The sequence below is a fragment of the Bidens hawaiensis genome, unplaced genomic scaffold, assembly GCF_021521415.1.
Source record: "Bidens hawaiensis isolate Kalapana, Puna unplaced genomic scaffold, B.hawaiensis_p1.1 tig00005019_1, whole genome shotgun sequence".
Taxonomy (NCBI): Eukaryota; Viridiplantae; Streptophyta; class Magnoliopsida; order Asterales; family Asteraceae; genus Bidens; species Bidens hawaiensis.
In genome coordinates, this window is record NW_027491318.1 from 1,862,648 (window position 1) to 1,887,352 (window position 24,705).

The 24,705-nt window shown below is 36.9% G+C and overlaps 1 protein-coding gene and 1 pseudogene across 2 annotated transcripts; both read right to left on the bottom strand.

Annotated features, from left to right (window-relative positions):
- Positions 1 to 1,046: 1,046 nt before the first annotated feature.
- Positions 1,047 to 5,085, bottom strand: LOC143628526 (4-coumarate--CoA ligase 2-like; annotated as a pseudogene). Its single transcript, XR_013152765.1, has 7 exons — positions 4,643 to 5,085; positions 3,961 to 4,477; positions 3,867 to 3,901; positions 2,904 to 3,100; positions 2,226 to 2,441; positions 1,478 to 1,580; positions 1,047 to 1,214 (listed from the first exon to the last, which is right to left on the bottom strand). The product of XR_013152765.1 is annotated as a 4-coumarate--CoA ligase 2-like (transcript).
- A 2,718-nt stretch (positions 5,086 to 7,803) lies between these two features.
- LOC143628541 (4-coumarate--CoA ligase 2-like) lies at positions 7,804 to 13,906 on the bottom strand. The gene is made up of 6 exons (XM_077098104.1): positions 13,466 to 13,906; positions 12,148 to 12,699; positions 10,818 to 11,016; positions 10,350 to 10,563; positions 8,374 to 8,476; positions 7,804 to 8,067 (listed from the first exon to the last, which is right to left on the bottom strand). Exons 1-6 carry the CDS (start codon positions 13,898 to 13,900, stop codon positions 7,948 to 7,950), a joined length of 1,623 nt encoding a protein of 540 aa, XP_076954219.1. The 5' UTR covers positions 13,901 to 13,906; the 3' UTR covers positions 7,804 to 7,947.
- Positions 13,907 to 24,705: the final 10,799 nt, after the last annotated feature.

Consider the following 24,705-nt stretch of genomic DNA (forward strand, 5'->3'; position numbering starts at 1 on the left):
GCATATATAGTTTGGTTTCAACGTAACTTACTTTTTTAACGACGAATATATTCTAACGGTCATATGACCATTCGAGGCATGGGATCGCCTATTATCCATACCATTTGTATTATATTACTAATTTAATCTGTATTTTTTTAAATCATTAAATATTATATCTTTTTATTTCCTTACCATTCATATTACTATTTATTATACTAGTGAATTTAATTATTTAAATATGATAATTTACTAATACTATTTAGTTTTCGATCTTAAATATTATGTCTTTTTTTTCATACCATTTGTATTATATTACTAATTTAATCCCTGTGTGTCACACGGTTTATTTTTAGTTATATATATATATATATATATATATATATTATTGGTGGTTTAGGATGTTAACTAATTATTATTGATATGTTTATAATAAACGGTGATTTATTTAAGTTTTTGTTTTTAATCATTTTGCTACTTTATTTTTTGTAGTGACTTGTTTTATTTCGTTTTGATTTAGTACAATTAGTTTGTAATGTTCATGATTTTTTAATGTTTGAGCTATTTCAATTGTGATGCGTAGTTTTGTTTAGATTATTAACAAACATCATCAGTTCAATTACATAAACCGTGTGTTGATATGTTGAGGGAGAGAAAATTAAGATCCGTGTGAGAAAAAACAAAATATTTAATGGCATATATAGTTTGGTTTCAACGTAACTTACCTTTTTAACGACGAATATATTCTAACGGTCATATGACCATTCGAGGCATGGGATCGCCTAAACAAACATGTCGATCAAGATCATGTTCCTCGATACCAACCGGGGAAGTGTGGCATTCCCTCCGGTACCAAATGACACATCACCCATCCCGCTTGTGTAATGTCCACTCTTATGTGGTGAAAGTTTGTGTAACAGTTAACAAAGATTGAATTATTCATTGAATAGTAAATATGCAATGCACAATGCTTGCATGATTGCATCAACCCATTTAAAGGCTACAATCATCAAAATCAAAAAATAGTCAAAATACAAACAACATTATGTTTTTGACCCACCACCAACAAAAAAGAATCTTCAGCAATTAAACTTTTATGATGTATGTAGAGAAAATTAATTTTGAGCAATAGTCGCAAGCTTCGCTCTCAACGCTTTGCGAAGAATTTTCCCTGATAGTGATTTTGGAATTGTGTCGATGAAGAACACACGATTCATTTTCTTATAGAATACCACCTACAATGTAATAAATCGTAAATAGACTCTGTTAGACATAAGCAAGAATTGCATAAACATTAATAAGTATCACCTATAATACATAGCGACAAAGAAAAAAAAGAGGCGGTTACATAACCTTCTTTCATATTATGGTTAAAGCAATATGTACAACTATTTATATGATTCTTTTAGTTTAAATTGGTTCTAGCTATACTTATATTAACTATTTAATATAACTCTCTAGGAATTATTCGGAATTTATGTTAATATATTACAATTACCTGTTTGGATACGAATTGCTTGAGATCGTCCTCTGTCACACATGAGCCATTGATTTTCACCACAAAAGCAACTGGAACCTCTCCGGCTGCTTCATTTACCATACTGAGATAAACAGATAGTCTACGGTCAACATCCGAGTCAAAATAATGTTTTAAGCTGCAAATATCTACTAAGAAACGGTAAAACCTCATCCAACATCATATAGAAGTACAAATTATTTGGTTTTTATCTTTAAAAGTATGACACATACAACGATAGCTCATGTAGATGCTGATACATGTTCATTAAGTTTACCCTATATTTTTAGGCTAAGTAACGTGAATATATGTAATATAAAAACATTGTTTCTTTTGGTAAATTATACTCAATAATGTCTCCTGAATAATATGTAATATAAAAACATTGTTTCTTTTGGTAAATTATACTCAATAATGTCTCCTGAATAATATGTAATATAAAAACATTGTTTCTTTTGGTAAATTATACTCAATAATGTCTCCTGAATAGCACATACAACAATAGCTCGTGTAAATTAGCTCTATATGTACGTTTTCTAAATGCCTAAATTACCTAACTAGCTCTCGTGTCACGCGTGTGGTGCGTATACACATACAAACCAAAGCGAAGCCCTAACCTAAATATTTGGTTATTTTATGTCATAGCCCTTCATTTTTATTAAAATTTGTAAAAATTATTTTAATTCAATACTAACATATATAACAATATATCCGAGTAGAATGGACTTACGGGACCACAACAACGTCTGAAATGTTAGTATGAGTTAGTAATAACGCTTCAAGCTCAGCGGGTGCTACTTGGAATCCTTTGTATTTAATCAACTCCTTGAGCCGATCCAGAATGAATAGCTCATCATCGTCATCAATCAACCCTATATCACCCGTGTGTAGCCACCCATTCGAGTCTATTGTTGCCTTTGTGGCTTCCGGATCATTATAGTAACCTACAAAGAATTTTTTTTGACATGAAAAATTAATCATAAATAATCATCATAGGACACAATGGATATCTCAATATGTAGCAGTCAAACAATTCATAATAGTATTCTTAATCTTTAAATCCAAAATTACATTAAAAATCACTAAATTTTCTCTATCATTTTCAATTAAATAATACTTTTTATACCTTCATCATTATTATTTCCCTTACTTTCATTAACAACCATTTTTAAAATATATTAAAAAGATATATGCCATAAACAATAACTTTTTAAATATACAGAGAAATTACTGCATTTCTCACTCCTTCACCCACAACAACCTAAATCACTCATTAAATTATAAACACTTCACTCACATATATTTATAGCTTAAATGTGAATGCTATTATCGTTTACATACAAATCATAAATAGACAAATAATAAACATAAGTTTATTTTAAACTAGATTTCATTAAAATGGCATACCTTTCATATTTGATCACCACGAATACAAATCTCGCCTCGTTGGTTCCTTGGGAGGGACACGCCTGACTCAGGGTCGACAATCTTCATCTCAGCGTTACGAACCACTGTGCCACATGCTCCGGACTTGATCTCATAAGGCTCCTTAGCAAAGGCTAAACTTACGGCTAGCACCGGTCCGGCCTCTGTCATACCATAACCCTGTCATGATCATCATGTAACCCTCATAGTTAATACCTACCCCATCAATTTCAAATAATGTGCCATTGGTTAACAACGAGTTGTATATACAAGTAATAAACATATATATTAAAATATTTGTTTTATGTTTGGCACTAATTAACATGATTATTGCCTTTACTGTTTTGAACAACAATGGACCAAACAATATCATGTAACCGTCAGTTGGAAATACAATTACTGTGTAATAATAATTTACCTTTTTTGATCCTTTCATAATTAAAAGTTGTATAAAAGTAATAAATCTTTGTCTAAAAGATGCTACTATTAATGTTGATGTAAAGTATGAAAAATTAAAGGTGAGGCTGCCGGTGTTTAATATTATGAACTCAACTAGACAATTAAGCCATAAAGTTAAGCATGAGGTAAAAGATTCGAACTTCAAACAGGTCAATTATACCAGCCATTTGTACACGACGACAATTCGGATATTGTAATTATCTTAATTTCATACTCGGTTTTATAACCATCGGATGAATGATATAATATTGATTTAATTACACGTGAACGAGGTTAAGTATGAACAATCGAGAGAAATCAGAGGGGTGAATCAAATAAAGAATTTGAAGGCAAAAATTAGGGTTTAAATTAAATAATTAATTGTTAGGAGATAATTGTAAAGTTATAAATAAAGTTTTATTTTATATATGTTTGATTATGATTAATATAGTTTTATCCTTTAGTATCTCTATTTCGGTAACGGTACAATACTATACCGTATTCATACCTGCCCGAGTTTTGCATTTGGAAACTTGATTCTAAATATTGGAACCCAATTTTTGAAAAAAAAAAAAATAAAAAAAAAAAAAAAATAATTCTAACAGTATCTTCCAGCTCCTTCCCCAATGGTGCAGCGCCAGACATCACCATCCTTATCGACGATAAATAATACTTATCCACGACTTCTTTATTGTTCGCAATTGCTAACAATATTGGAGGCACAAACTGACCCATCGTCACTTTATACTTCTCGATCAGCTCCAAAATCGACATAATATCGAATTTTTGCATGATTAAAATTGTCGCACCAACGCGTAATCCACATAATAAAATCGAACTCAACGCATAGATATGAAACAATGGTAACACACACATCAACACATCCATGTTGTGGATCCATATATTCGGATTCTCTCCATCCACTTGTTGGGCAACGTTTGTCACGAGCCCCTTGTGAGTCAACATCACTCCCTTCGGTAGTCCAGTGGTACCCGAAGAGTACAGGAGCGCTACGATGTCATCACTAGAGATCTCAACTTCGGGTAATTTGGTCTCGTCGCCAGAAGTTAACTCGGAGTAGTGCAAGCATCCTTCTGGAGCCGAATCAATGCATATTACCTAACATATTAGTAATTGTTAGAAAGTAATTTTATGTAAATATGAGTAGGGATATAACTCTTTAGTTACAATTTTTTTAAATTTGCAGGATGGCCCTGCATGCTGAATTATGACTGAACACCACTAAGTCAGAATCTGAGCTAGAAACTGCAAGCTTAACTTTACCTTGATTGAATTATCTAACGCAAATGTTTCCACTTTGGAGACGTGCACACACTGAGTGACGATGATTTTAGCTCCTGACGCTTTCGCCTGCTTTATTATTTCACCCGCAGTGAAATAAGGATTCGCAATAGTCGATATGGCGCCAAGGTACGAAGCTCCGATGAAGGAAAACACGAATTCAGGCGAGTTCGGGAGTAGAATCATGATGACATCACCTTTGTTGATGCCAAGTTCATGAAGTGAGGAAGCAACTTTTCGTGACGTGAGGTTAACACTAGCGTAGGTGTACACTTGACCTGAGGCGCCATCGATCAAACAAGGCTGATCGATGACGTCAGAAATGTTTTCGAAGCAGTATGAGTGTAGCGGTAAGTCATTCGGTATGTATATGTTCGACAACTTTGATCGGAAAATTATTTCATTTTTAGTTTCCATGGGGTATTTTTTTTAGAGACAGATTTTATGGGATAAAATATGCCAAAAGGATAAGTCCTTTATACGCAATTACTCGTGGTAAAGGTTTAGTGGGAAAGGGTGAATTTGGTATTATGGTGTGTAAGAGAGGATTTGGTATTATGGGGTTACTTTATAAGGTGTTAAACAAATATTTATGTATAGAAAATTTTTAAAATCGTTCTTGTGGTTTGACTATATTAAATATTTGATTCTTGTATTTTAAAATTTAGAAGTCTAGTCCAAACCTTTATGAGAGAGTTACATGTTTAGTCCTCACTGTTACTCACAATTAGTTTTTAACGAAAAGTTATATCATTGTGTCATTCTTGTGAGAGTAATTGTAACTTTTTTTCTAATTTGAGCTTTAATAAATACTCCATTAAACTCTACAACTTCTACGGTTGACTTTATCACATTCGATAAGTGCAAAATCAAAGGTTTAGATGAACAGAGGAAGGTGATGAAATCGGCGTTAGAAGTTAAAAGAGAATATATTTTTTAGGATTCCAAAATTAAAAAAGATGTATTTATTTTTCATTAGAAACTAGACCATCGTTTAGATGGAGGGACGCAAATTGACGAGCTAAAAAATCACGGGACTTACTCGTGTCATTTTCACTTTCAGAAGTACAATTGTTGCCCGCACAGAAACCACATAAACATGAATTGAATTTCTCTCGTTTCATGTTATATATCTTATTATTTTTTTATAAATTGGATGTGGCTCAATGGTAGAGCACTCATTTTACTAGTGAGATATAGGAGTTTAAATCTCAGTATCACCAATTTATATGAGAGATATGAGGGATAACCCTGACTTGCCAGGGTTCGAGTCCTGATCTCACCCGATTTTACCGGCTCCTCGCTGTCTGACATTTGGCGGGTGTGGGGGTCGGGTTTTATCCAGTGAATCTCTCAATAGGTGGACTGCTAAGGGCTCCGTCCGTTTAGACTAGTGGCCGGCTCGGACTACCTTTAACCAATGAGAGCCAATGGGGGAGTTACTTAGTTGGACGTTAAAAAAAATATATCTTATTATTTTATTGCCATATATATATGATCACACTTTCTTATAATTGACCATACTAATCATAACATCTACTATATTAAATTTCGTCATTTACTGGTCAACCTAAATTAATTTGAATCTTCTTTTTCCTAGAAAGCAGGATTTATAAAGAATCAAAGTTTAATAATAGGATTGGTTAATGAACCAACAGATTTACGGTCACACCACTTTTTAACACGATATAACATTATAATTTTACCTATGTTGAACTACTAAAAAAGCATATGTGCGACCCACAAACTAGTAATCACGTAAATACGTTAACTTTGGTTAACTAAAAATTAATAAAGGGTTGCGGCGCAGCTTTTTGTCCGTTTGTCCGTCATTTTATTGTAATCGTTTTGAATTTAAAGGAAAAACCTTTCACTGTATTAAAAAATAAATAAATAAATAACTATAACAATACCATAATCAAATAAAATAAAATAAAATAAAATATTCATTTTTATTGTGTAATATTTCAAAATATATATTTACGTATGAAAAAATTACGACCATTTAAAAATTATGGGGAGATGGATTAATGGATTAAACACACTAGATTAGTACGTCCAACTCAAAGTTGCTATGTTATATGAGTTTCAACTTTTTCGTCTTTCACATCTCATACTTATCTATACCGCAAAAAAGTCGATTATTCAATAACCTTATTATGATTAACTAGCAGACACATCTTGTAATTAGTTATAGATTTTTACATTGAAAGTGAAATCACAAGAAATGAAGTTGAAACATGGACTTTAATTCTAAAGGGAAATGGTTATAGGCATGTTCATGTTTATCAAATGCAAGAACTTGAACCGAAACAGGTAGTTTCACTGGCGGACTTAACCAATGCTATGGAGCTAAATCCGTGGCAGCTCGGTGTAGAGTGGCCAATACTTTTGGGGAAGGTTTGTATACATGGTTTCAAGGAATAATAAGTTGAGGTTTTAAAATTTTAATTCACATTTTTGAATTGTTGTGTTGTATGATTAGGAATTAGGATAGCTTGCTGCATATTCTTGTGTTTGTAATTTAGTCAATGAGAATGCTATACAAGTAGTTTGATGAAAGAGAGTTCATTTCACTATTTCTTGATGGATGTTTCGATCATAAGCTTTCTCTAATAACTTGAGTTCGTTGACTTAAAAAAAAAAACAAATACACAATTGTATTTATTTATTTTCCTCGACACTGTGGCATGAATTTTGTTGAAAACAAAGTTTTATTCAAAATGATGTATATTTTGGTATAGTAACCTATACAAGTGACATTATCGTATCAGTATGGTGATGAACCCAACCGTTTCTGACCCCACAATATCGGTATCATTGGAACCACACATGTATTCCTATTTATGGATTTTGTAGCTAAGATTTATTTTATTTTTTTCTCAAATGAACATCGATTCAATTATATATGTTGTTTGGTTTTAAATCACTTAAACTTTTTTAACAACGAATATAACAGTCATGGCCAATCGAGGGTTGGGATCATCTAGACAAACATGCCAATCTGGATCGTGTTTCTTGATACCAAGAGGGGGCGGGTGGTGTTCACGCCGGTACCAAGTGACACATCACCTAATCACCCATCTCGGTTGTGTATCGTCCACCCTTATATAGTAAAAGTTTAACAATGAACAGAGATTGAAACCATATGATATCAAGTATCAACCTAATTAAGGGCTACAATCATCAAAAAGAGTCAACATACAAACAACATTCTGGTTATTGACCCACCACCAACCAAAAAAACATTCTTCAGCAATTAACCTTTATGATGTATGTAGAGAAAATTAATTTGGAACCCCAGCCGCAAGCTTCGCTCTCAACTCTTTGCGAAGTATTTTCCCTGATGGTGATTTTGGAATTGTGTCGGTGAAGAACACTCGATTTATTCTCTTATAGAATACCACCTACAATGTAATAAATCGTAATCGATCTTTGTAAGATATAAGTCAATATGTATACACATACACGAAAACTGCATAAACATTATAGGTATCACTTACAATACATAGCGACAAAGAAAAAAAAAGGAAGCGGTTTACGTAACCTTCTTTTATATTACAGACTTACAGTTAAAGCAATAGGTACAACTGTTTATATGTTTTTTCTTCTTTTTTTATTAGTTTAAATTGGTTCTAGCTATACTTATATTAAGTTTTGAATATAAACTCAACATGATTTATTCGGGATTTATGTGAATCTGTTACAATTACCTGTTTGGATACGAATTGCTTGATATCTTCCTCTGTTACACTTGAGCCGCTGATTTTCACCACAAAAGCAACCGGAACCTCTCCAGCTACGTCATTTACCATACTGAGATAAACATATAGTCTACAGTCAACATTCGAGTAAAAATCATGTTCTAAGTTGCAAATGTTTATTAAGAAATGGTAAAACCACATCAAACATATAGAAGTACAAATTATTTTCTTTTTATCTTCAACGTAACGAATACCTATAGAAAACCTTTTTTTTACCTAACAACATAGTTACATTATAGTTTAATTTAATGCATATAAAATAAAACAAATTAAAGTATCACCACATGCATTTACCATTTGTGGGGCGTAAATGTAAATACGCCCGTTCAAAAAGTAAAACAAAAAGTCAGGACATGTAGAACCGTAGAGGTACCAAATTTTAAAGCTCATACTTAAGATGTTTTATGATGTGTTCCCGAGTTTATTTAACTCAACAAAGGAAAGGAAAAGAATCATTTTCCTTTCTTTTCCATTTCCTTTCTTTTACTTTCAGTTCCTTCCAAAGCATTTTACTCTTTAAAACACACTATTTTCTTTTCCTTTCATTTCTTCTGTTAAATGAATCTCTAGAATACATTAAAACTATCTTTCTCTCCATAAAAAAACTCATGAACACACTTTATCTGTTTCTTTCCTTCATTTCCTTTCATTTCTCTCTATAAGTGAAACTCAGGAACACAGATGTGGATTTCTTGTTTAGTTTGAGTAGAGCTGGTGCCATCATGCCTTTGGTTTGCTATGCGGTCACGGGTTTTCCTTTACATGTTTCCTTTTGGTGTGGACATCGGTTTCAATCTTTGGAGCGTCAAACTAATCACAGACGGTTAATACTTCATCTCCGAAAGAAGTCGGATATTGATAACTAGTAGGCCTAATGTCCTACCGCGAAGCCAAAAGGACGATAAGAAAATGACTTTGAGTAGTTGGTGGGATATTTGGATCATATAGATTCTCATAAATGTTAGTGCCAGCTTGCAACAACCAAACATGTGCGTATCCGAAGTTGGTGCAGATCCAATCAAGTGTACTTCACTTTAGCCAAACTAAAGTGGTATTTGACCTTTGATAATACTATATGTATTGAATTGAATTTTAAAAATCTGTTTTTTAATACGCAAAACTTTTTACTTACTACTGTTACTGACTTAAGTATATAAGACTAAGCGTAGTGGACGATGATTTGGGCGACAGGGGCTACAACACCGCCCCCGGACAAAATGTGGGGCAATAAGGGGGGGGGGGGGCATATTGTCGCCGTGAGATGCATGTATGTTGTGTGTGTATTGTATGTATGTATATATATTTATATTATTATATATGTTTGTGTGATATATATATATATATCACACACAAACATATATAATAATATAAATATATATACATACATACAATACACAATCAGCTCTATATATATATATATATATATATATATATAGCTGACTGTGTATTGTATGTATGTATATATATTTATATTATTATATATAAATACTTATATAGCTGACTATATATATATATATATATATATATATATATATATATATATATAGCTGACTGGGCAGCACGTGTCGCAATTCGCCCAATTTGTAGCTCCTCCACTACGCATAGCCTAACTTATCACTCTATTATAAAGAGTGGCTTACCAAACTAGTCAATGTTCAAAAAAGAAAATATAACCATCAAACTAATTATTACCAAACTAGCTCTACCCCAACGTTTTTTCTCGATGCCTAAATTGCCTAACTGGCTCTCGTGTCGTATGTGTGATGTGTCTATATACACGCGCATGCACACCCCTAAGCGAAGTGCTAACGCAAATTGTTATTGGATGTCATAGCCCCTCATTTTTATAAATCTTGTTATCATATTTAACTATTTTAATTCAGTTCCAACATATATAACAATATATATGAGCATAATAGACTTACGAGACCACAGCAGCATCTGAAATGTCAGCATGAGTTAGTAATAACGCTTCAAGCTCAGCAGGAGCTACTTGAAATCCTTTGTATTTAATCAACTCCTTGAGCCGGTCCACTATGAATAACTCATCATCGTCATCAATCAACCCTATATCACCCGTGTGTAGCCACCCATTCGAGTCTATTGTTGCCTTTGTAGCTTCCGGATCATTAAGATAACCTATAAAGATTTTGCAACATGAAACCATAATTATTAAGTATGAACATAATTAATTAATTATGTACACAAATACACAATGGATATGCATCAAGATGTAGCAATCAATCAATTCATTAAATGTTGTTTATATATAGATAAAAAAACTAACAAACAAATAATAAACATAAGTTTTCTTTTTCGAACCACGACTTTCATTAACAGACGCACCTTTCATAATTCGATCACCACGAATAAACTTTCATTAAAAGACGCACCTTTCATGATTTGATCACCACGAATACAAATCTCGCCCCGTTGGTTCCTAGGGAGGGAGACGCCTGACTCAGGGTCGACGATCATCATCTCAGCATTACGGACCACAGTGCCACATGCTCCGGACTTGATCTCATAAGGCTCCTTAGCAAAGGCTAAACACATGGCTAGCACCGGTCCAGCCTCAGTCATACCATAACCCTGTCATGATCATTCATGTCAACCTCATAATTAAAACCTACCCCATTTATTTCAATTAATTCAATTATTATTATATTACTGTAGTAGCCAAAAAAACTTATTATTTTATTATTTAATATTATCATAGCCTTTGAAGAAAGGTTACTACTTACTATTATTATTTTTCAGAATTTCACGTGGTCAAGAATTATATGGCGTTTGAGTAATATTTTAATTCAAATATCATAACATTAATTAGCAACGAGTTATATATAAAAGTAAAATATATAAAAGTTTATAAAAGTTTGGTTGTTTATAAAAGTTTACGCTTGAGTGTTCGTTGGTGCTCGTTTGGTTGGTTTATAAAAATTTACAGTTAAAAAAAAACATATATACAAGTAAAAAATTATTTTTAAATTAATTTTCCTTAAGGTGTTTGTGCTAAATAACATGATTATTTTTGCCTTTATTGTTTTTAACAACAATGGACCAAAGAATATTATGTACTGGAAATACAATAATTGTGTAACATTAATTTACCTTTTTTGATCATTTTCATAATTAAAAGGTTTAAGGACAATGAAAGTTAAAAGTATAAAAGTATAAAAGCAATAGATCTTTATCAAAAGATCTTATTGTCTTGCTGTTAAACAAAAAAAAAAAAAAATTGTCTGCACATGACAATTAACCGGGTATTGTACTTATCTAAATTTCTTACCCGGTCTTGTAATCGTTGACATCGACAACTCATTACCCGTCAGGTTTACGAGTCTGCTACCGAAATCAGGTATGCCTTTTATGTGGCTAAAATTTACCCATTCTTATCCACACATACCTTAAACCAAATGTGAACTAATCTTAAAAACAGAATATTTAAAAATTAAAATGTTTTATGCTAACTTTACTTTCTATATTCGAGTATCCAATATTCCTATCCAGAAAATCAATTATTGTGGAACAAGTAAATTTATCATTTATGTCAATTTTTAGTAAAAATTATATTCGTGTGAAATATGAAATACGTGTAAGCATATCCAACTACTATGTGTTAAAAGTTGCCTTTGGTACTACTAACTACCATACCGACAGATGTGGTGCGGTATTTGGTATCAGTATTTCGGTACTGGTACAGTACTAATATTATATTCATACCTGTCCAAGTTTTGCATTCGGAAACTTAATTCTAACAGTATCTTCCAGCTCCTTCCCCAACGGTGCCGCACCGGACATCACCGTCCTCATCGACGATAAATCATACTTATCCACCACTTCTTCATTATTCGCGATCGCTAAAACTATCGGCGGCACAAACGGACCGATAGTCACTTTATACTTCTCAGTCAACTCCAAAAACGGCACTATATCGAATTTCTGCAAAATTAATATCGCCGCACCAGCGCGTAATCCACATAACAAAATCGAATTCAACGAGTAGATATGAAACAACGGTAACGCGCACATTAACACATCCTTATTGTGTATCCATAGATTCGGATTCTCTCCATCCACTTGTTGCGCAACGCTTGTCACGAGCCCCTTGTGAGTTAACAGCACTCCTTTTGGTAGTCCCGTGGTACCCGAAGAGTACGGGAGCGCTACGACGTCGTCACTCGAGATCTCGACTTCGGGTAATTTAGTCTCGTCGCCGGATGTTAACTCGGAGTAGTGCAAGCATCCTTCTGGAGCCGAATCAATGCATATTACCTAAACATATTAGTAATATTTATGAGGTAAGTTTATAAAGGTATGAGTCATGCATTGCATGCGCTCGGTAAGACCGTCTCCGAGAATTTAGAAAAAATTTTGAACAGGAAAAAAAAATTTGGGCGTTAAATTATTTTTTTTTCTAAAAAAATACTAATTTTTAAAAAACACTTTTTTTTTTTCATTAAGAATACATATTTTTTTCAAAAGTTAGGTTTACACATTAAGAATACATATATTTTTTTTTCAAAAAAATACAGATTTTTATAAAAAAAAAAATCGGGTATGTCAGGGTGTCGGGCCGAGGGGTGGGAGATTTTCCTTTTTCAAAAAAAAATATATATAATTTTTATATAAAAAAAATAAAGCCTGACAGGGTGTATTGCCGGGGTCGGTCAACCACCCGGCCCTGCCTCACAGCCGTCTTGGTGATCAGAGCCGATCCGAGGGGTGGGAGATTTTCTTTTTTCAAAAATATATATATATTTTATATAAAATAAAATCGAGCCTGTCAAGGTGTATGGCCCAAAGTAGGTCAACCACCTGACCCTGCCTCACAGCCGACCTTGGTGCTCGAGCCCGAGGGGAGAGGAGAGAGACGGTTCCGGACTGATCACACTTTTTTAATAAAGAAAAGTTACAAAAATTTATATCGATTCTTAATTTTTAAAAATTTAATAAATCTTTTAACAATTTACAGGACAACCCTGCGCGTTGAATTATGACTGAACGCCACTAAGTCAGAATATTCCAAGCTTAACTTTACCTTGATCGAATTCTCTAACGCGAACGTTTCCACTTTCGATACATGCGCACATTGAGTAATAATAATCTTAGCTTGTGACGCTTTCGCCTGCTTAATAATTTCACCTGCAGTGAAATAAGGATTCGCCATAGTCGAGATGGCACCAAGGTACGAGGCTCCGAAAAACGAGTACACGAATTCGGGTGAGTTCGGGAGTAGAATCATGATGACGTCACCTTTGTTGATACTCAGTTTGTGAAGTGAGGAAGCAACTTTTCGTGACGTGAGGTCGACGTCAGCATAGGTGTACACTTGACCCGAGGCGCCATCGATCAGGCACGGCTGATCGGTGACGTCAGAAATGTTTTTGAAGCAGTAGGAGTGTAGGGGTAGGTGTGTTGGTATGTATATGTTCGGCAGCTTTGATCGGAATATTATTTCATTTTGTGTTTCCATTGGAAAAAAAATGTGATGGTTTAATTTCTAGAGAGATTATTATGTGTGTGTTATGGGAATAAGAATAAAAAACCAAAAGGGTAAACCTTTATGTAGTTTATATATGCAAATGCAACTATATGTGTGATAAAGGTTTGGTGGGAAATGGTGAATTTTAATTAGAAATAAAATAGATCACAAATGATATACTTGTGGTTTTGATTATATTGCCAATTTGATTTTCTAATAATTGCATGCTTGTGTGGATGTTACCGGATGTCCCATCTTGTCAGATTATGATACCGGGTTTTTGCTAGGCAGACCGTATTTAAATGCAGAATTAGGAACAATTGATATGCACGAAAAGGCATGTGTTGAGAATCAACACGCCTTCATTCTTTTTTGCTTTTGATACACTTGGGCCTCTTACCCCTGATGCGACTACGTTTCTGAAAAGAGTTTTATCATTCAAAAGGGGTGACAACGCAGCTTGTTGCCCGCTTATCTGCCTCTCTATTGTAATTGAATCATTTTATTATAATATTATATGATAATCCATATATATATATATATATATATATATATACACGGAGGGTTATCCTAAAAACAAGAAGTTTCCTAGAAAGACTAGGAATAATCATAGCCATTAGATCATGTTAATCTATGGTTGAGATTTAAAATTACCAATAACCGACATAGTTTCCTAGATTTGTTATTTCACCATCATTTATAATGTCATATGTCAAAATTTTGTTGGTTCTTACATTCTTAGAAAACTTTTTGTTTTTATTTGAACTCTTTTATATATATATATATATATATATATATATATATATATAATTTTATATTTTAGAAACTTAGTTTGAATTTTTGTGAAGGGTTGTATGTTGAGTTTCCACCGTGAGTTTTTATCGAAAAAGTATTGTAACGTGTTATTCATGACTATGTGAGGAGAGTTAAAAGTTTTTTCAAATTTGGAATCCCACAAAAAAAAAAACAATTTTAGACTCGGAACTTATAACGTCAACTTTCCATCTTCAATCAGTGCAAAATCGAAGGTTTAGAATTTAGATGAAGGTGATTAAGTCGACATTAGGAAATTTAGAGTTTAAAAGTATATTTTTTTAAGATTTTGAATTTGAAAAGGTGTAACTACTCTCAAACTAACGGCTCATGACATTGCTTTTTATTAAAAACTAACCGGAAATAATATTAAGAACTATACATGGAATTTTTCACAAACCTTTAAACTAAGCTTACAATATTCAAAACACGAGGACCAAACTTGCAATATAGTGAAACCAAATAGACCATTTGTGTAGTTTTCTCTGATCAATCACTTTCATAACTTTTTTCTTCGAATTCTAATCAAATGAATTATTTATACAAATAAATAACGTAACACTTTAGAATTAATATAGATCATAGTGTCTATAATAAGATGATGATGATGATGATATAGTTTCTATAATAAGTTAATAACACTAGTGAAAATGAATGTCACGTTTATTTAATAAGTTAGGTAGGTTTGGTTTTAATTTATAGCTTTCTATCTAGTTTGGTGCTGTCATCATCTATCGGGTGGTCATGTTTTAAAGTTGACATAACAAAGTTTTGGACCGATCCAGGTTGGCTTACCTTTTCTACCCTTTGTCCTACCTACCACAAGGAGTGGATCGGCTCGGATTACTATGATGGTTTTATTTTTTTATATTTTATTTTATTGAAAATGGTGTATTGTGGTTTTCGTCCATATGGTATTTTCAAATTTACGGTTTTAGTTCGATAGTTTCAAATTTGTGATTTTCGTCCTTGTAGTTTCATTTCATTTGCGATTAAACCCGGCCTCACTAACCCCGTTAAGTCTGGTCGTTAAACTCATCAGTGTACCCCTCACGTGAGGGGCAATTTTGTCATTTTTCCAAAATACACACCAGCCCCTTCCAAATCTACGGTTTTAGTTCGATAATTTCAAATTTGTGATTTTCGTCCCTGTGGTTTCATTTCATTTGCAATTAAAACCGGCCCCACTAACCCCGTTAAGTCTTGTCGTTAAACCCATCAGCGTACCCCTCACGTGAGGGGCAGTTTTGTCATTTTTTCCCAAATACACACCAGGCCCTCACGTAAGATGGTTGAGAATTACGCTTGGGGTTTATTTGGGGAGAAAAAAGACAAAATTGTCCTTCACGTGAGGGGCACGCTGATGAGTTTAACGACCAGACTTAACTGGGTTAGTGAGGTCGGGATTAATTGCAAGTTAAATGAAATCACAAGAACAAAAATTACAAATTCAAAACTATCTGACTAAAATCACATGTCTGGACAAACTATATGAACAAAAAACGCATTTTACTCTATTCAAAATAATCAAATATATAACTTCAACATGTATAAATCATTTTGGTCCCACGTTAGTCATGATCAAACAATTTAAAAATGATAATCATGTTCATGATATCTAGTGTATTAAATGTTGTTGAAAACCGAAATTGATTTGAATTTTCTTTATTTTTTTCCTTAAAAGACATGACATAAAAAAATCAGTGTTTATGGCTAGTTAGTTATGAGAATAATGAAAAAGGCAATGTGAAAGGGTAAATATGGGCACTTAAGCTTTTATGTGGCAAGTGAGATTTCACATTTACACTAGGTTAGGTGTGTTATGATGGATGAAATATGAAATGAAATTGTGCGATGAGATAAAGTGAAATAATTAGTTTAATAATTTATTAGTAATTATAAAAAATAAAAAACATGGCTTATGAAAGGTAGCGCCCATGAAGGTTTTCTCCCTGTAAGGAACGATGTCATTTCACTTTAATGGTGCTACGATGATGGCGTCCTTCACTTGTCCGATACTGTGCATTTTCATAGCTTGAAGTTTTACCATAACCGCGGAAGTGGATCGGATTTCTATGAGGGTTTTAATTTTTCATATTTCATTTTTATAGAAAATATATAATTTCAACATGTTTAGTCAGTATAGATCATTTTGGTCCCCCACATTAGCCATCATCAAACAATTTAAAAATGATCATGATGTTCATGATATCTTGTGTATTAAATGTTGACAACCGAAATTAATTTGAGTTTTCTTTTTGTTGTTTTTTTAAAGACATAACTTAAAAAGAAAAAAAAATCAATGTTTAAGGCTATCAATTATAGAAAGAGTGAAAAAGGCAATGTGAAAGGGTAAATGTGGGTACCTAGCGTTTATGTGGCAAATGAGATTTCACATTTCACGTTAAGTTGGATGTGTTACGGTAGATGAAATATGAAATGTAATTGTACGATGAGATGAAGTGAAATAATTGGTTTAATAATTTATTAGTAATTAAAAACTATATAAAAAAGCATGGCTTGTGCGGAGAAACGCCCGCGAAGGCTTTTACGCAGCAAGGGGTAGCGCCCTTTCACTTGAATGGTGACATCCTTCACTTGTGCACATGTACCTTTTCACACCCCGAATTCTTGCCATAACAAATGGTTTAATAATAGAATCGGTCTAATTCTAATGATCCGCCTGATTTACCAGCCAATTCAAATAGCGGATAACGTTATAAACTTAGAGTTTTAGTTATTTTGAACTATAAGCTAGTGAGAGGCCCGTCCAGTCTTATCTTATAGTCTTGTCCGACTTTCATCTTTGTTGTCTTTGACATCTTGAAGAAACACTAAGTGAACCCTGGACAGATTATAGATAATCTGGGGGTTAAGTAATGTTTCCCACGAGGATGAGGTCTAGCAGAGAAAGTTGTTCTTCAGGGGACCTGCAAAACAGACACCGTAAGCTCGTCACTGAGAAGGGGGGGGGTTCCTCCTTGTGACCACCCTCCGGCGTGAGAATCAGACTAGATTGCTCTGAATATAAGTGTATATTAAGAGATTGCTAGATAAGATTGAGATATCAGATGATGTCCTTACCATTCCAAGGTGTTGGAGTATTTATAGCCGAAGGTAGGTTTCCTAGAAGGTACAGCCGGCTGAATAGTATTCCTGTTCCACCAACAGTGGACTACGCACAGGCCATGCTGGTTGGTGGGTAGGCTACGGCCAACAGTAAAGGTCGGCTGTATACTGTTCCTTTACTGCCGGCTACGCACTGTTCCACCAACTGTAGGCTGTGCACGTCCCATCGTAAGGGTTGGTGAGTAGGCAGCGGCTAATAGTGACAAACAGTACTAGAGGGTGCTCCTCCTCGTATTGTTGTCGGTGAGCTGTCACCCTGTGATTGGTTCATGGGCTGCTCTGGTCAAATTGTCTGTTCCGCCCATACCTTAGTAGGTATAGTACGAAAGACCTTCCAGAAGCATACGGACTGGCTCATTTAGGCGGGAGTATTCCCGCCTTGCTCATTCCTTCACGTGACTACTGAAGTAGCTAATGCCTTGTGCGTGTAGCCTTGCTGTTAGTGCGGGTAGCCTTCCCTGATGGCTTGTATCCGCAGCTGCGGGAACAGGCGGGGTACTTCACCATTTGGAGGCTTTCCCTGCGGGTACAGCTGGCGTACTGCGCGTAAGGTTCTTTGAGCATGGTGGGTCCTGCTGGAGCAGTTGGTTATTGCGCAGACGTCCCTGTTCAAGGTGAGTCTTGCGGGTCCAACTGGGCTCTGCTGGGACCTACCTCTTCAAGTCCCCCCAGTCCAATGTTCTTCTCATGAATTATTAATAAGTGAGGTGAACTTTTGGACTTAGCTAGGGGTTTTGAAAAGGGTTTAGTTTTTAGGTTTTCCGTGGTGATTCTTCCCGCGGTTTTCCTGATGTCACGCAGAAATTCCCGACTTTTCTGCTTGATCTTTGGGTGTGAAGCGGGTAGGTTTGTAACCTCCTCGCACGTCAGGAGCGTTGAGTCCCACTTGTGTGGATTCTCCATGGGGTCTTGGTAGTTTTCAACATAGCGATCAATTATGCTAAAACCACCAATTCCATCTTGGAGTTTCAAACAATATAGTTCTCGACGTTCCCGTCATGCGGGGGTGTTATTCCCGTTTCCGCAAGCATGGCCCAGAAGATCATTCTTGGTTTGAATTCCCTGCAGAGTGCTAAGTATGTGAAGGGTTTTGCCTTGACACTGTACCCGCACTTGTCTTACGGTTACTTTACTTCCAAGGTATTCCTGGCGTCAATTCCATGCGGGTGCTAAGTATGTGAAGGGTTTTGCCTTGACACTGTACCCGCACCTGTCTTATGGTTACTTGGTTGCCAAGGTAAGGGGTATTTTCCCGCTTACTTTTGAATCTTTTTGAATTTTGAATTTTGAAATTCGAAGAGTTGGTGGAAGGATAAGAACAGTCCAAACCTCTGAAACGTCGTGCGACGGTTTCTTCTGACTGTGTCAGGACGTGCAGGAAGTTATGGTGACGTGACGGTACATGGTCATTCCAGACGCTTTTTCAGGCGCGTGGCCGCGAAATTAATGGTATGCGTCCTGTCAACAGCTGTTGCCAGCTTGCTTTTTGCCACGTGTCATAGTTTCATTGCACCTTCGATTTCTCTCTCTTCCGCATTAAATGCATCGCATTAATTGCGATTAGTATATAAAGGGGGAGAGGGTTCTTTGTAATCCACACTTTCACTCTTCTCTTCATCTTCTAAGCGATTTCCGGCGAATACTCACCTTTTCAGGCAAGCATTCTCCCGAAATCGTTTTCTTCTTCTTTTACAAGATGTCTCGTGATCTCGATTCTACAGCTGATGACAAGAGTACTGCTGGCGAGTGCCAGTGTGCTCTGCCTGGCGATCTGTATCGGTACGTCGTCAGGAAGTTCATGCTCGAGTCTCTCGAGCCTGAGTTTCCTGAACCCCATCAGACGGTGTACGATGCCCCCAGAGGCAAGATCGGGGTTTATGCTGCATTCTTTGTTTATGGGAATCTTAGGTTCCCATTGACAAAGTTTGTTTACCGTGTCCTTGAGAGGCACGGTGTTCATTTGACCGAGTTGCACCCGATGGCGATTGCCAAGATTCGGCACTTCGAGTGGGTGTGCCGGATTCTGGGTATTGAGCCATATGTTGACCGCCTGATGACCTTCTACACTTGGAGGTGCATCCAGGGGTGGTACACGTTGATAACCCGGATTAAGGGTTTGAAGATTTGCGCAACCGAGCGCAGTCTTCGCGCGTGTAAGCGGGAGTTCTTCTTCATATCCGCTCGCGCCATCCCCCTTGCCATGAAGTTTAAGAACGGGCAAGCTCTTCCCAGCCTTCACGCCTCCAACTACGAGGAGGCGGAATGGTTTTCGAGGATTTCCCGGGTCCAATCTCCGGTTTACCGGTTTGCGGAGTCTGGGATGGTGATGTTGGGGATGAGCCGGGTGTGGAAGGCGGCGGATGCGCAAAAGGTTCCGATCGTCCTCGAATACGGTTCGAACTCTGTTCCTTACGGTATGCTTTGTTTTTTTTTGTTGATTCTGAATTTCTTCTAACTTTTTTCCTGTTTATTTCACAGGGGAACGACCTGCAGTCGCTCCTGAACCCGCGGGAGGCTGACGGTCCCGCTCGGATGGGTACTCGCGCTCTAGACGAGAACGAGTTGCCCATCCTAGAACAAACTGCGGATCGGTTCGTGGAGGTCTACCCGCTAGGGCACGAGATCCTGAGCGCCAGGCGGCCAGGTAAGGCACTCTTCAACCCTCGACCCCTCAATGTTGAAACCTCTGCTGGAATTCCTCTAATCGTATGTTCTGATGAGGAATCTGTGACATCTGACCCGATCCGACCCGACCCAGGTACCCGTTTCTCTGACCCGATCTCTTTCTTTTATGATTTAATATTTATTTATACTTATATTTTACTTTTAATAATAATAATATATTTTCCTTCCCGCCTCTTTCTCTCTCTTTCTTTCCGCCGTCCCGTCCCTCTTCTCTCTTTCCGCCTTCTTTTCCTCTTGTCGTCGTCCCGCCCTTACGCCTTGTTTCCCTCTTTTTCTTCTAACTCTTTGCTTGTCCTTTGTTCCTTCCCGCCTAAGGTTGTCTGCGCAGCTCCACACGCCAGGCTCCTTACAAGGAAGCCTGCGTGAAGACCATCTGTTCCAGCGATACGCGAGATGAACTCTTCTCGCAGCGCGCTAATAATTGTAATTCTTCTCGCAGCGCGCGAAGAACGGTAGTTCTTCCCGCGACGCGCTAAGGATTTGTAGTTCTTCTCGCAGCGCGCTAAGAATCGTAGTTCATCCCTCGACGCGCGAAGAATTATAGTTCTTCCCGCGGCGCGCTAGGAATTTTAGTTCCTCCCGCGGCGCGCTAAGAAATGTGATTCTTCCCGCGGCGCGCTTAGAAATGTAGTTCTTTCCGCGACGCGTTAAGGTTGTTTCTGTCTGCCTTCGCGCTCGCGCTCTCTTGACCTTCTGTGTCTGCCTTCGCGCTCGAGCCTTCTCGCGCTAAACCCTTTGAGTTTTCTTCTGTTTAATCTAGCCGTTTGCTTTTGTGATGTCTTATCTTTTGAGCCGTTGACCTAATCTGCTTTATGTCTGAAAAGCCACTTTTGGCGCAGCATGCGCACCAACCCCATTGGTTGGCAGAAAAAGTAACTGACATTATCTTTTGAGATCTGCTTTTTCCATGCTTGACCAGTACCTTTATCTGACCCGCCCATGCTTTTTACTGTTCCCTGTCAGCTTTATCTTGCCCCCTGCAGCTGCCATATCTTTTGATATCTTTTGCTTTTGGAATCTTTTGCTTTTTGAGATCTTTTCCCCTTTTTCTAGGGATTGTGTTCCCTAGGGTTTCTCTATAAATAATAATAATATTTTCATAACACTACACACACAAAACACTTAATCTCTCCTGTTCTCTTGCTCCTTGCTCTCTCTGCCGCCTCCCTCTCTGCCTCCGTCTTCCTCCCTGTTCTGTCCTGCTTTTCCGGTAATATATATATTATATATAATAATTTACTTATTAATTATGCTAACTTATAATCAAGACTTAAATCAATTCATTAAAACAATAATCTTATTTATAGGTTAACTTGTGCTTGTTTAAAGTTGGTTCTTGCTTTATCTTACACCGCATCGTTTATCAAGTGAGTAATCTCGTACCTAATCCCTTTTTGCTTTTAATGTTTTGGGATGTTCATGTGTTCATACAAACTTAGAGTCTTAAACTTGTTTATGAACTTTAGTCGCGCAGTATCCCATGTGTTGAGGACGTAGACTTGGCTGTTTATTTGTATGTGTGGATCATTAACCGTCTTGTCGGTCTATTCCGCAGTTCTCATGGTACCATTAGATGAACACGGGAGAACTATCGTTTATGATTTTCTCTTTTGTTTGCACATGCACAGTTTGTCTTGTTTGTGAGCTCAATTGTGAGCACTGGCAGTCTATGAATCTTAGAGTTGGTCCCGATCAGATTACACCCTTGTTGAAAACCAGACATACACATGTTGCGCGCAGATTTATTGTTATCTATGTATTGTATTAAACTTGATTTCTCACCAACACGCAAGTGTTTGACGTTTATTTTAACACATGTTCAGGTTTGCAGTAGCTGTTTTGGAGCTTGTGGACACTTAGGAAGTTTTCTTTATTTTTGACCTAGATTAAAATGTATCAAGACAAGTTATTTGTTGTTCTAATATTTTGCTTTATAATATATTGATTTATGATGATTTATGTTATCTTATTTTTACTTTGCGCGTGCGCGAATGAATGTATTTATTAAATATTGACACCCATTAGTGTCACGAGTAATGAAACAATATGTGGCGCCCCGATGTATAATCCGCCTTTGGTCGGGGTGTTACAGATTGGTATCAGAGCTCGTTGACTTTAGGATAGGTGGTTAGACGTAACGGCCTAGAATACCTAAGAGTCCCTTCTCGCGCATGAGAGAAATCTCATGTTTGCACGCTTATTGTTAATTACTCGTTATTTATGAATATGCTCGCGCTTGCGCAGTATATGATTTTATGTTTTATTTCGCGATATTTCGATTTTTAATTGAATTTCGATTTTTATTGATTTTACTTACATGTTCGTTTGTTGGATCTGAAAATCCGAAAAGTCATGGTGATACATGAATAGTTGATTTTCAATTTCCATTTACGATTATGTTCTGAGGTTGGAGACTTGAAAAGTCATGGTGATACATGAATTGTCAACCTCCAATACTCATTTTCTTGTATGTTTTATATTGAAGATTGAAAAGTCATGGTGATACATGAATCGTCAATCTCCAATACTCGTTTGCTCGTATATTTTAAATTGGGAATTCGGAAAGTCATGGTGATACATGAATTGTCGATTCTTGATTCGAATTTGTTACCTTTATTAAGTCTGCATTTAGGGTCATTTATTTTACTTTAACTTTTGACAGTAACTGACTCCGCGAAACCAAGCTTTATAAGATTAAAACTTTGCGCTAAAATCAAGATATTAACTAAAATTAAAACTTTTATAGAATGCCTCCGCTATCTCGCCGATTTCAGAGAAGAGAAGCCTCGCGCATGCGTAGACAGCAACGTTCCCAGGAAATGGCCGCCGCAATAGCCCAAGCTTTGAGCCAAAACAATACCAACACCTCTGGTTACAACATTAAATCCTTTAACGCGGGTAACCCTCCAAAGTTCACAGGTCTTGAAGGAGCCACCGTGATGCTCCAGTGGCTTGAGAAAATAGAAAACACTTTCCTCCACACCCAATGCCCCTCAGACAGACGAACCCTGTATGCTTCCAGTGTCCTGGAATCCAGAGCGCTTACATGGTGGAATGGAGTAGCTTATGCGCGTGGTGCAGAAGCTGCTTACAGCATGCTCTGGGAGGAATTCAAGGAAATTCTTACGCGAGAATTCTGCCCTCCCAACGAAGTTAAGCGCCTGGAGGAGGAATTTTGGAATCTTAAGCAGTACAGTGGTGAAGCGCGCGAGTACGCGACGCGCTTCCATGAACTAAGCCTGCTTGTCCCTCACCTTGTTACCCCTTTCCGCCGAGCCATAGAGAAATTCCTTGGGGGTCTCCCCATGGAAATTCAAGATTCTGTATGGGCCAGAAACCCAGTAACCCTCTCTGACGCCATCGAGTTGGCCGCTGTACTCAGCGACAACCATGTCAGAGCAGGAACCCTGTTCCTGCGGGGAACAAAAATGACCAAACTCACCAAAACTGCCCCTGAACCCGCAGAAACCAAACCAGAACCCTCAAACCATAACCAGAAGCGTAGGCGCAGACAAGCTTACGCGCTTACCAGCCCACCCATAGTCCAGCAACCCGCATACCAACCTCCAGCTTACGCGCCTAACCCTCTGTCAGCCTACCCAACTCCCCCTATAGTCCACAACTATGCCTTAACCAATCCAGCACTCCCTGCCCCGCCACCTAAGAAACCTTACACAGGAAACCACCCCTTTTGCCCAACCTGTAGACTCCACCACCCACCTCAAGTCCCATGTCGACTTTGTACCCGATGTGGCCGCGCTGGTCACCTTGCAGAAAACTGTAGAGTCCTTCCCGCCAATCCAATTGCGCCAACACCACCAGTCTACCCGCAGAACCCACAACCAACCTACCAAAACCCACGACCCAGATCGTGCTTTAACTGCGGTGATCCCAGTCATTTCCGGAACGCGTGCCCGAGACTACAAGTGCAAATCACGCAAGCGAATCCGGTGAACCAGATTTCGAACCAAGCGACACGCGGACGAGCTTTTAATATAACCGCGCACCAAGCGCAAGCGAATAATGACGTAGTTAATGGTACATTTTTGCTTAACGGAAATTATGCTTCTATACTTTTTGATACTGGCGCCGTTCGAAGTTTTATCTCTCGCGCCTTTGAGCAGAAGCTTGCGCGACCGCACGATAACTTAAAAGAAGATTTTTCAGTT